Here is a 13,871-nt window from a genome sequence, read left to right as displayed (position 1 = left end):
TTTTTTCTAGCATGTTTTATTATTGAGTTTAATTTTTTGAAAATTACAAATTTTGAGTCTAGTCCACCCATAATAAATTTAATTTATGATATTGTAATTTTTACTAAATTGATCAATAAGAGTGTTGAAAGGAGTGTTGTTAACACTTGCATTATATATATTGGCTTCTATCTCCTATATCATTTCTACTTCAAAAGTTGTGCTGGTTAAACTTCTTATAGAAACCAAAAGAAAAAATGATGTATCTGAAAAATCATTTCAGGTATGAGATAGCCAGAATTAAGTAGTTATGTCTAGTCTTTCTAATAGACATGTGATGTGTTTCCTAGGATTATATTATATTTATTTGAAGATATATACACAATCTTTTACTAAGTTAAACCTTACACCAGATTGCCTTTTCTTTTCATCATTTCTCTTTACTTCCTATTCTTTAGAATTGTGTGCAGAAAAAAAGGACATTTTATTTTTGTTGTTTTGTTTTTTTTCATGCCTGTTATACTTCAAAAATATAAACTTACTGTCTCTGGGAACCAATAAAAAGTTTCCTGTTCATGCATCTGCTTGTCATACCATTTGTTCTTATTATGTCTCTTATATGATGTATTTTCCTCATGATTGTGTGATTGTGATGTTTTGTGAGTAGTGGATAGAAATGGTGTAAGAGATCATTTGACTATTTTGAAAGAGATTGCCTGTTGAATTCCATTAGTACTCTTCTATTTTATAGATGCTTTCGGGAGTGATTGTGGTAATTTTCAAGTTTAACAACAAAGGATGTCCTTTTTGAGATTCATACCAACCATTATATATAGATAAACTTGTATACAAAAGAAACATGGAGCAAGTAACTTAACTTCGCTCCTCCCACAATACACCGAATGTTTAAGTTAAGCTAAGTACAGTTTTCATCCATCCACCATTCAATTAGTTGTAATGCCTAACTTCTATACATGGTCATTTGTTTAATTAAATTAGCTTCTGATTTGTTTAATTAATTTTTATGTTTTAGTAATTAAGTATTTATCTAGATAAAAATAAAGAAAATTTATTAAATTTAGTATATTTTAATTTTTTTAAAAGTTTAAAATTTTTTCTTTCAAACAAGAGACGGCAATTTTACAAATTTAAATATTTTTATGCAATTACATTAATATTCTTATTATTTTATTTGATACACCCCTTTATCTTAATATTTTATATGGTGAGAAGAGAAGAGATGACAAGTTTCTAAATAACCTAAAATTTAGTTAATAATTATGTTTTTGTAACATTAATTATTAATTAGGAATTTAACCCTCTCTTTTGTAAAACACAAAAACCGGTTATCATCTTTCTCTTCTTATATAATGATTCATCTCCTATTTAAAGAAGGAAAATGTTATTTGGACAACAAAAGTTTGACACAATTTTGACAACGGCGACGTGGCAGCTGTGCATTGGCTCAGTGAACCGGGGTGAGGGGTATTTTGGGTTTTTTCTGGTTTGTTTTCAATTCACTGAGCCAATGCACAGCTGCCACGTCGCCGTTGTCAAAATTGTGTCAAACTTTTGTTGTCCAAATAACATTTTCCTTTAAAGAAATTGCAACCAAACATTCCAAACTTGGTGTGTAAAATGGAAGGAAAAATAGAAAATGAATAAAACAAATAATAGCTAAATCTTAAAAAAATTGACAAAGATTGGAAAACGTGAAAGTTAGTCGCACGAGTCATCTTCCTAAATATGTATTAATGAAAATATGTTGTTAAAATTTGAGCAATTGATATTTCTATCTTTATATCCAGCAGCAAGTTATTTATATTATTTGAATTTGAAGGTTAAACGAATTAATTAATCTAAAATTAAAAAAAAAAATGTTGTGATATATGGTATAATTACGTATGAAATATATTTGACATGATAATGATATATTTTGAAGTGATAGTAAATGGTTGATGTGTGTAAATATGAAATGTTAGGTATGTCTTTAAAGAAGATTTGGTGAGATGAAATAAGAGCATTCTCTAGATTGTGATTAGACTTCATATTAGTTCATAAAACAAATCTCATACTCTCTCATCTTTGCTACGCTGCGTTTTCATCCCCACATGCTTGTACTCCAATTTTTGTCTCACTCTTCACTGCAAACCCTAATTTCAAGAAGAGAAGAGACCCCTTAATGGACGAAGGCGAAGGAGGCTACGGTGAGACTGCCGATCCCATGGATCAGTTCCACCGTAACGAAGCTATATCTGCTGTCGCTGACGATGGTTTCTTGGCCGAGGAAGATGACGATTATGAAGATCTATATAACGATGTCAACGTCGGCGAAGGGTTCCTTCAATCTTTGCGCAAAAACGATGATTCCGGGTTCCGAAATGATGATGTCGAGGATAAGAAGCCACTGCCTCCGCTGCCTGTTCCGGATGCCGCTGGGGTTTCGATTCCAGGTGTCGGTGGCGGTGGAGAGGGAGTCGGCGCAGGTGGAAGCGGGGTTGCGGAATCTAGGGCTTCTGGGAGAGTTGATGGTTTTCAGAATCAAGGATTTAGAGCGAACGATGTCGGTGCCAAAGGTGGAATTAGGGTTGAATTAGGGCACCAATCTGATAAATTGAGTGAAATTGAAGAGCAGGGTGGTAATGATGGTGCTGCAGTGCAGGGGATTGGACAACAACCACATGCTGGAGTTGTTGCGAGTGTGGGAAATGAAGGTATGGTGAGACAAGGTCAAGGTGGTGGTAGTGTTGGTGGTGGTGGAGGAGGAGGGAATGCTAATAGGGTTGGTGGGAATGGTGTTGGGAACAGTGTGGGTGCTGTTAATAGTGTTAATACTGGAGGAGTTGGAGGTGGTGGTGGTGGTGGTGGTGGTGCTGGTTCTGGTGGTACTATATTGTTTGTCGGTGATTTGCATTGGTGGACCACTGATGCCGAACTGGAAACTGAGCTTAGTAAGTATGGGCCTGTTAAGGAGGTGAAGTTTTTCGATGAGAAGGCTAGTGGAAAGTCAAAGGGGTATTGTCAAGTTGAATTTTTTGACCCTTCTGCTGCAACAAATTGCAAGGAGGGAATGAATGGTCATGTTTTTAACGGGAGACCATGCGTTGTTGCGTTTGCATCTCCTTTTACAGTTAAGAAAATGGGGGAGGCACAGATAAACAGGAATCAGCAGATGAACCCATCTGCAGTTACACAACAGGGAAGGAGGGGGCCTTCTGATTCAGGGGCTAAGCCTGGTGGGGGTAATATTTCTACAGGTGGTAATTACCAAGGGGGAGACGGGAATAGAGGTTATGGGAGAGGAGGTAATTGGGGAAGAGGGAACAATCCTGGTATGGGGAATAGGGGGCCCGTGAATCCGATGAGGAATAGGGGTGGTGGGATGGGTGGTAGAGGTATAATGGGTCATGGTGGAAATGGATTTGGACAGGGTATTGGTGGTACCCCTCCACTGTTGCATCCTCAGTCAATGATGAGTCAGGGTTTTGATCCTGCTTTTGGTGGTCCAATGGGTAGAATGGGTAGCTACGGTGGCTTTCCTGGTGCTCCGACGCCTCCTTTCTCTGGGATCTTACCATCATTCCCTGGTGTTGGAGGTGTTGGTTTGCCTGGAGTGGCACCTCATGTTAATCCTGCATTCTTTGGAAGAGGGATGCCAGTTAATGGTATGGGGATGATGCCTACATCAGGCATGGATGGTCCTAATATGGGAATGTGGTCAGATCCAAATATGGGTGGATGGGGTGGGGAAGAACCTGGTGGTGGGAAGGCTGGAGAGTCAAGTTATGGGGAGGAAGCTGCATCTGACCATCAGTATGGTGAAGTGAGTCATGATAGAGCTGGGTGGCCTATGAGGGAGAAAGATAGAGGTTCAGAAAGAGACTGGTCTGGTTCTTCTGAGAGAAGGTATAGGGATGATAGAGATCAAGGATATGAGAGAGATGCACCTAGAGAGAAAGATATGGGCCATGATCCTGAGTGGTCTGAAAGAAGACATCGCGATGATAGAGAAACTGGCAGAGAACGGTCCCGTGATCGTGACAGGGAAAGGTCTCGTGACCGTGATCGTGAACGTTCTCGAGATCGTGACCGCGACCGGGAAAGGGATCACCGTGAGCGTGACAGACACAGAGAAGATAGGGACAGGTATGCAGATCATCATAGGTATAGAGATGGGGAAGGAGAGCATGATGACGAGTGGGAAAGGGGACGGTCATCAAGGACACACAGCAAATCACGGTTATCACAAGAGGAGGAACACCACTCTAGGCCGAGAGATGCTGATTATGGGAAGAGGAGACGGCTTACTTCTGAATAACTTTCATGCTGCTTGTTATTTCTACGAATGGTTTCCAATGAGTGAGGGGAAAAAAGTATCTGAAAAGTAAGGATTTGCCCTATGCTTGAATTCTCCTGGGTCCAGAAGTTGCTGAGCAGCTGTTTTGTTTCAATCACTTGTTCTGATCGCTTCTTGTTAGGAGCATGGTTTCTTTCTTTGTTGAGAAAGGTTAGTTTAAGACTTCAATTTTATCTTTTTTTGTTGTTAGATCTTGATTTGTGATATGATCTTACTGCATGATATGTTCATTGTGATGTATGGTTTTAGATTCCTCTGGATTAATTGTTTGTTGTCATGAACTCTCCGTTGATGTTGAACTAATTGTAAGCTGTGATTTAGATTTTACTATAGATGACATGAAAGCAATCTAGAGAAGATTACTGAACAGAGAAGTAAGAGCTTATGAAATAGTATAACTAAACTATATCCAACAAAAGAGAAGCCTATGGATATGTAACTTGAGGTTTTTGTTAGAAATCCATAATTTTAAATATCATTTTATTTATTTTGTTTTTGTATTATGCTTGTGTTCTTATGTTTATAGAGAGTTTGGGAGTTTTCATTTCCTTACTTCTGACATTTATTTTGGGGTTTACTATGTGATTTTCTTTTCTTTTCATTCTGCATTGTGGTTTCTTCTAGAGAACTCGTTGTCCCTTCTTACCTAGTAATAATGTCTCTATGTATCTTGATTACAATTTATTTTTGAACTTAAAATTTCCTTTCTGGTATTGTCAAGTATGCATTTCTTTATTCTAGTAAGCATCCTTGCCTTAAGTTCTGCCTGAGTTCCACCGAATGAATTTGGGTCTTTTTCCCATCTGTGATCCCTCGTATGAGGCTCTATTCGTCTCATAACTCCTTGCGTTTGGACCAGCTGGTTGTTGACTACGGATTCTGGGTGGAATGGAAATCTATATGTTGTCTGCTACTCACTATGCATTTGTTGATTATTCATTTGGTATTTTTTATCTTGTTGAACTAATTATGCAAACTAAAGGAGTTTATAATCAGGGTTTTGCCATGTTTATTGTCCAATCTGATTTTCTATCTTCTATATGTGCATACTAGTAAATAGTTTCCTCGGTTGTACCATCCAGTCCAGTTATTATTTCCCCTCCCCCCTACATTTTTTTATTGGTAGCATAACCCTATGAACATTTTTTGTTCTAATAAGTAGGGTATCTACACTTGAATAAGCAGTTATATAATATTAAAGTTCTATATTCAGAATGAGATGTCTTTATATGGTTCCATGTATTATGACTACTTGGTTGCATAGTTTTAGTTGAAGAAATTATGATTTTGGGACTAACATAAAATATATAAACAAGCTTCAAATGGTCCGTAATTACGTGGTTTTTCATGTTCACTTAATCGAGGTTTCCCCTCTAATTTTAAATTACCGAGAACACTACTTAACTTCCTAAATGGACTATATTTTTGAAAACTTTTTCCGAGGTATTTAAGGTATAGTTCTCTTAAATATTTGTTTAAGATATAGTCGGAAGTACTTTTGATACGGATCTGAAAAGGTTGAAAAATTACATCCACTCTTGAATGATTTGTATGGTTGAAACTTGAATTAGGATATTTTATATGGGTATGAAAAGGTTCAGAAATTAGGGCTGGTCTTGAATGATTTGTATTGTTGAAACTTGAATTATGGTTTTAAGAAGGGAAGGACAAAAAGATAACTTCAGTTATATCTTAAATAGATTAATATAGGAAGCAATATTCGACTATGTTATCAATAGCGGCTGCTATTGCAGTGGAATGTTGGTTGGAGTGGCAGCAATCGCTCTAGTTTAGGAGACTATTTTATCTCCAAAATTTTAGCTATGGTTTTATCTGATTGAACAGGTCACCCAATCACCCCACGGATGACTTAACTTCTTCATATACAAGCTGTTTCAAACCAATATTCCCGTTATGAATTGAAGCCCCTAGGACATATGTTTTGGACCAATCATTAAACATCCTAAATTATAGCCAGTTTACTCGAGGCATGCATGTTAGGTTACTTTGACCTGGTTTTGATGCACAAAGCCCACTTGCAGCGCCAACCCTCCATAGCCTCCATTTCTTGCCATCTGGCCTTTCATTTGTGTTGTATCAAAAAACTGTTTTACTTTGAGGGATTGGCGCTAGCTATCATAAGCTGATGGGTGGTGGGTCCTTATGGTTTCATAATTTAGTATTCTCATTTCCCATCTGTTAGGCCCATGGGCCTGAATTTGATTTGAGTCCAACATCGTATTTTTATGTGGGCTGCTTTTTAGCTTGTATAATGGGGAGAGTTATTTCCAGTATAATAAAATAAACTACATGAAGCATAAAATATGATATAATAAACTAATTGTTTTAATAAAAACTAAATTAAATATACTATATACTATAATAATCTAAATAATAAAAAATCATAAATAGTGTAGTATTAATAGGATATATATGCAATCAAAAACTACTAAACAGTGTATATGTATATAGATATTATTATATGATAGGAATTAGGTTATACAGAAGACAAAGCATGCGGTCCCTATCCCCTTTTTATACTAGAAATCAAGTCAAGTATTTGACTTTTAAACCTTTGCAAGTGGGTAACGAGTGTCTTACTATATATAAGATAAAATTCTTAAGAATATGTTAAATGTAACAAGATTAAGTTCCTAAAAACAAGCTAACACGATTCTAATGTGTTTTGCTTCATTTCCTTCCCTAAGATATTCTGTAGATATTCCCAACACTCCTTAAGCTAAACTTTTTGCTTTTTACAAATGGACACTAAAGAAGAAAGTAATGTAAATATAAAATGAGTTCTGCGAAATTGGATAAAGGTAGAGAGATGGAGGGCTTTACGGCCAGTCATGTGGACAGAAGCATATGATGATAGAACTTTGCTTGGTGATTATAGTACTTGTAGCTTGGGCAATAGTTGACCTTCCAGGAATGTAATGAGTTGGGATTGGCATGGATGATGGTTAGGACAGTTGGAGCTGAAACCCACTCTTTGGGTGAAAATGATAGGGTCGACTGTGGTAGGAGAAAGTAGCATGGATGGAAGAAAAGCGTGGGGATCATTGCGTAGAATTTTTGATTGGCCAACGGAAATGAAACTCAATTAGAGTTGGAGGATGGACTAGAAAAAATGAATAAAATGTTTAAAAGAAGAGTTATATGTAGATTGCATATCTTAAGAACTGGTTATTGATATGACATTTTTTAATTTGTGTAGCTGACGCCAATCCTGATGGTTCAGAATTTTTATTGATTTGGAACATGGGTGGAAAAATAATGGCTTTAGGCTATGCTTGTATTTGTTCTGATATCAAGTTGAAAGTATATGTAGTTTAGGCAGAGAATGAAGAAAAGAAAGTAAGGTGATTTTCAATTGTATTTTCTTGGATTGATATGGTGTACATAATGGTTTGATGCAAAAGGCATAGCAGTTACCTCTATATGGTTATATAAGGTAAGTAATAGATTCTTAATACGCAAACCCTAATCATATTATGGAAAAATAAATAAATTAATAAATATTAGATAAAAGCCCTCTTTTTTTTCATCGGCCTAATTGCTATCAAGTAAAGATCCCCAGAATAAGTTGACACCATTATCCTAAATTATCATGCATCATTCACTTCTTCTAAGGCATTTTTAGATATTATCACATCAGTATTTGAAATAAATTTTGAAGTTATATGCATTTCTATGGTCTAAACCTTTTGGTTTGCAGCATTCCAATGTTTAAAATGTGTTTGTTTCTGGGATAAATGTATTATACCCTCAGTCTTGCACTTACCTGTGCTTATTTAATTGAATTTCGAAGATAAATTTTTTAGCTGAATTGTGGATGTAATTTTTTTCTACTTTATATGAATTATACCTCCTTTATGTACTTTCTGTTATTGCCTTCTGAATTGTAAACAATTTGCATTGTAATGGGCTTCTGCGTGATGTAGGGACAATTGTTTTGAGAAAGGAAACTGTTCATGCAAACTCTGGGTTGTGATGGCATCAGCATCTTCAATGTGGGGGATTCAAGTCATGACAATTCTTTTCTTACATTGAGAAGTGGAACTTTTGCTATGAAGTATTAGCTTTTGATTTGAACTTATGTTTCCGTTATTAGAACATGATTAATTAAACCATCATGTTGATGTAATGGGTTTAACTTGCTGAAGTCTGAAATGTGGTAGATTATTTAGAACTTATTGTTTGAAATATGTACTAGGATTTAGCAGAGGATGCTGATAATGTGCTGTTTCGATTGGCTGGCTGTTGTAACATTTTTTACCCACCTTTTAGCTGGCTGTTGTATCATTTTTTTTACCCATGGCTGGCTGTTGTATCATTTTCCCCCACCTCTTGGCTGACTTTTCCCCACCTTTTTTTGTTGTTTTTTTCCTTATATTTTTTAGCATAGTGGTATAGTATGCAAATATTGTGTATGATGTAGAGAGCTAACCATTTTGATCACTGTAATCATTTAAAGCTGGGGAATTGTACATGTTTTCATGTATATATTGAAATTAACTTTACTGATGAAGGTAGACTCCTTCTCCAGTTTTGTTTTATGGTCTTGTGTTGATTTCTGATGTCTCTACCTTGAATGCTTTTAATACGCAGAAAATGGCTAGGTTTTTCACTTTTCAAATGAATATAGTATGTTAAAAAAATTCATTTGGAGAAATGCTATTGACACTTCCTTCAATACTTTCATCTATTAAATACAATCATTTGGTAAAACTAGACTTGTGAGTCTCATACCTATTCTTTATTTGATGAACATCACTTATAATGTTTTTATAGATTTTTCAATATTAATGCTGAAAGGAGAGTTGCTATATATTGGCATCTTTACCATACCGGATTTACTTAAAATTGTATCGATTATACTGGTTATAGGAAGTACTATATAAATATTTCTGGGAATAATCCTTTTATAGGGTATATTTTATGTGTGTGTGTTGTTTATATATATTAGAAGAGAGATAGAAAGAATTTGAATACGATTTAACGTTGAATATTTACTTTCCAGTGTTTAAAATGGATTACAGAAAAAGAAAACCATTATTAGTCTCTGTATGAATAGGCGTCACTCTTTTATGAACAATGAATACTAGGAGAGACCATTTCAATTCTATCAGCTGTATTTTATTTTACTGTTAAACCATGGAAATAATAGTGGAAATCCTGGATGATTGATTTGATCAATTGATTCATTTTGAGTTGATACATTTATTGGTATATATTCTATGGGGATTTGGTTATCTGTGCTCTTTATTGTATTATTATTCTGTTTCCCTTATCATGTTTCCCAGATTTAACTTTTCCTTTTCCAGGTTGACTGAGTTATATTTGTTTTGGTTTTAAGAATGTTGTCTTTAGATACATACCTATCTCTGTATCTAGAAATACTCTGATAAGAAAAAAGTATAAAGAAAAAAATAACGCAACCTCATAAAAAACACAATTTCAAACGTCAAAGCCAGGTATGCATTAATACATCATGCATCACAATATGATCAACCAATCTTTATGCCTAGCCTTATGTGTAGGTTTTACATTGTCTTTTATGATAAAAGATACTGATAGGATTGTTAAGTAAAGTGAAAGCGAAGATTATATTTTAAATTAAAAGATCTTTACTCAACTTCAAATCAATGATAGTTGCAATGCTATTTTCTTTTTCTTTTTTCTTTTATTGCATTTTTCTGCTATATACTGTGGAGGAATAAATTCTGATGGGAAAGAAGTGGGAAAGGTTTGTTATTATCAGAATGACTTTATTCTTGCGTCTGGATAATGCATAAAATTATTGTTGAACAATGTAGACACAGAAAGGGCAAAGGAACAAAGAAGCAACAAATCTTAGTTTCACATGCTTGTGCTTAGAAGAGTAAAGGTTTATACATTTAGATGATAAAAAGATAGCAGCAAGTCTCATCTGTCTTTCTTTCCACTCTCTCAAAATATTCTCATACCAATCACATGCTATCAATACTTCCTTTCTTCCTTGTGGCTATGTTAATAAGATATTTGTTAAGTTAATATAATTTTACAAAACTAGTTTGTAATATGAGAATTACACCTTATTTCCATCATACTTCTTTACAATTTAATATAAATATTATTAATGTTTATTTCATAACAAGGTCGTCACAATTATTACTAAATTTGGGAAGGAAAAAAGATTGTTGTTAGTTTGCTATTTATGAACAAACAAACACCAATAGAAGAATCATAGCATTACTTCCTTTATATAAAGACCGAAGAGTTTGAATAAAAGCACATAGCCAATAAGGAAAAAGTACTAAGAAAGACTATTTCTATAGATACAACAATCAAATCAGTTATAGATTGTTGGCATTAGAACATAGAAGAGTGTCATATACTATACATAATGGCCATACAATCATCTATTATATACTCACAATACAAACCAACTCATCCAGCATTATTATAATAATAATAGTAATTATTATTATTATTATTATTAATTTCACTAAAAACCACTACGAATCTTGCTATTTTTTTTTAAATTATAAAAATAATAACAACAGTAAAATAGAACAGACCACATGGCACTCATGTAATCTATCTAGGCCGACTCGCATTGGAACCAGGCCCAGGATACGCAGGCCCACCCTTAATAACACTGCCACCCACTTGATGGAACCCACCAGAACCGTACACGTGTCCCTGATGCATCATGATCCCACCAGCACCATAACTACCACTCTCGTAGGCACTGTTGGTAGCATTGGAAGCAGGAGGCGCGTCTTTGTCACGCGCCGCCACGGTCTTCTCTCCTTCCATTTCTCTAAAGCGCTGAAGGTAGACCTTCAGAGGCTCCACGTAGTCCTCGAAGCCCAGAGTCGTCATCGCCCAAAGAAGATCGTCGCCGTTGATCGTCTTTCGCTTTTCGCGCTGGCACTTGTCGGAGGCCTCGCCGGTGATGAAGCTGATGAATTCCGACACACACTCCTGAACCGTCTCCTTCGCGTCCTTCGAGATCTTTGCGTTCGCCGGAAGCGCCTTCTTCATGATGCGACTCACGTTTGCGATCGGCAGAAACCGGTCCTGCTCCCGCGGCGACATCTCGCTGCCCTTGCCGGCGTTGTGCGTGCCGCCGGAGTCGTTGTCGGAGTCCGCCATCGATGAACAGAGAGGTTCGAAGAATCGCTGAGAAAGATGAAACGAATAACGAAATCAGTAGAGGAAAAATATCGGAGTTCACCGTGGACGAGTTCTTGGTCTCAATTTGAATCTCTTTGACTCGCTCCACGTGAAACTAAAGTACTGTTCGCTGTTCAGTGTATGAAATTAAGTAGTCAGCGCGGTTTTCTTCGAAATTGGAAGGACGACTGGGAACGGATTTGAACTGAAACTCCGAACCACAAATGGTTTAACTATGTTACACGTGAAATTCAGTACTTGGTGCCCGGACTTTCAAATTCGTTCCCGGAATGAACTAGGAGTTGAAAATCCGAGTCACGAATCGATTTGAGTTGGTTGTTCTGCGTGGAAATGAAGCACTGTTCGTAGTAGAAGCTACTATGGAACTGAGATTTAGTGAATTTTCCTTCGAAATTTCAAATTCGATTCGGAATGATTGAGAAGTTACAAATCCGAGACACGATGCGTCAATTTGAAGCACTGTTGAAACGAAGTTTTCTAGGAATGAAATCACTGAATCGTATAATTTTGTTTGAAAGTCGAAGTGGGTGTATTGGAAGAGCTGGATATGGTGGCCGGCGGTGACGGGTGGTTGGGGAAAAGTAAAACGGAACGGAGGTGTTTGTTTGAGAGGTAATGAGCAGGGTCCGTTGGATCAGAAGGGTTAATAACGCTCTATCTTGAGACCATGTGGCACATTATGGACCGTTGTTAGTCGATAAGTGTGAGTTCACATGGATGAATTCAGGCCCTTGGATTTGATGATTGCTCCATGATCTGGACCGTTGTTTCGGTATCGGGCACGTGCTCCGTTCTGAGTTGGACTACCTCATTGCATTCAAATTTCAAAATCATTTTATACATATAGATATATATGCGATTTAATATTATAAGATTTAAATATTTTTTTATATAAATTAAGTTTTATTTAAAATATATTAAAAATTATACATAATTTTATTATTATAGTCTGATTTTAAGAAAAATGTTTAAAAATTTAATTAAGTTAATGTACACACATTAAATATTAAATTAATTTAAATTTACGTCATACTTTTAAGAAAATAATTCAAAGAAATATTTTTACTATTTATGTTATAAAAGCATTTTTTCTTTGACTTTTTGTTTAAATTTTGGAAGCGTTTTATATTTATTGAATATGATTCTAGAGAATCAATCTTTCTGTCTACATATATAATTTTTTTTAAATAATAGTTAATAAATGTTTCTAAATATATACAAATTATAATAAATACATACAAATTTTATTATTCTTAAATAAAAAAGAATATTGTAATCTTTTTATTATACAAAAATGTTTATTTATAATAATTAAAAAACGGATATATAAATATATCATGATTATAGTTAGTTGAAATAAAATTTTCAATATTAATAGTTTATTTTAAAATATTAAATTTAATTTAGAAAAAGAAATGGAAATAATAAATTGGAAAAAAATAATAACTTAAGAAAAACATTTAGAAATAATTTTTTTTGAAGGTAAAAAGGTTCGTAAAATATATTTTTTGAAAAGTAACTTCCTAATGATGATCTTTTATGTGTGTGTTTAAGATATTGAATAATTAAAAATTGTAAAATTAAAATGTATAATCAAAATTTGAATTATGTTATTTAAAAATAAATATTTAATATTTTGTCGTTAAAAAGTTATAAGAAAATGCTTTGTCACTTAAAACAAAATGAAATGAAATTGTCAGCAAAATTTTAATGGAATATACTAAACAATAAAAATTGTTGAAAAACACCTTTTAAAATATTTTTTGGTTAATTATAAAACAATATGAAAGTTCTACTTGAAACGTTTAAATTAAACTAAATTTATAAAAATATATATATGCATCTATTTATTAAGTGAGAGTAAATGTTAAGAGGAAAAAGCTACTGACATGTGACATATCAACCCCACTTGCATGAATTCTTTTTAATATAATAGAAATATATATTAATTTTATTTATAAAGTTTTTGTCTTTGATGAGCAAATATTTTATCATTTTTATGATATTTATTTGAAGTTAGTGGTTGTGGTTTTTCGAGACAATGTAAAAAAGTATCCTTTTATAAAAAATTAGTTATGTTTATTTTAAAGACAAATATAAAGTTATGTGAGCTATAAATACAGATGATAAATATAATATATCGCTTATTCATAAATATTTATTAACAAATAAGAGATAACGAATATTTTAATATTTTTTTATAAATAGGTTAGGTACACGTATTATATTAATTACACAGGTGAAAATATGTTACTTGCAAAAAATAAATAAAAAATTAATTTATATTTATTAAGTTAAATTTAATTAAAGTTAAAATTAATTAAATTTTATATATATTTTTAGTTTT

The 13,871-nt window shown here is 34.0% G+C and overlaps 1 protein-coding gene and 1 pseudogene across 1 annotated transcript; one reads left to right on the top strand and one right to left on the bottom strand.

Moving 5' to 3' along the window:
* The first annotated feature begins 1,994 nt into the window (after positions 1 to 1,994).
* LOC124848759 (uncharacterized) lies at positions 1,995 to 8,685 on the top strand. Its single transcript, XM_047326535.2, has 2 exons — positions 1,995 to 4,486; positions 8,284 to 8,685. The coding sequence occupies exon 1, from the start codon at positions 2,162 to 2,164 to the stop codon at positions 4,295 to 4,297; it is 2,136 nt and encodes a 711-aa protein (XP_047182491.1). The 5' UTR covers positions 1,995 to 2,161; the 3' UTR covers positions 4,298 to 4,486; positions 8,284 to 8,685.
* A 1,950-nt stretch (positions 8,686 to 10,635) lies between these two features.
* On the bottom strand, positions 10,636 to 12,266 carry LOC124848760 (nuclear transcription factor Y subunit B-3 pseudogene; annotated as a pseudogene).
* Between the last annotated feature and the right edge of the window lie 1,605 nt (positions 12,267 to 13,871).

This window comes from Vigna umbellata, chromosome 5 (assembly GCF_029865625.1).
Source record: "Vigna umbellata cultivar VRB3 chromosome 5, Vumbellata_1.0, whole genome shotgun sequence".
Classification (NCBI taxonomy): Eukaryota; Viridiplantae; Streptophyta; class Magnoliopsida; order Fabales; family Fabaceae; genus Vigna; species Vigna umbellata.
The sequence above is the reverse complement of the archived record's forward strand: the minus strand, read 5'-3'. Positions and strand labels throughout refer to the sequence as shown.

Coding starts and splice junctions, on each gene's coding strand:
- LOC124848759 (XM_047326535.2), top strand. CDS start 2,162: ATGGACGAAGGCGAAGGAGGCTACGGTGAGACTGCCGATCCCATGGAT.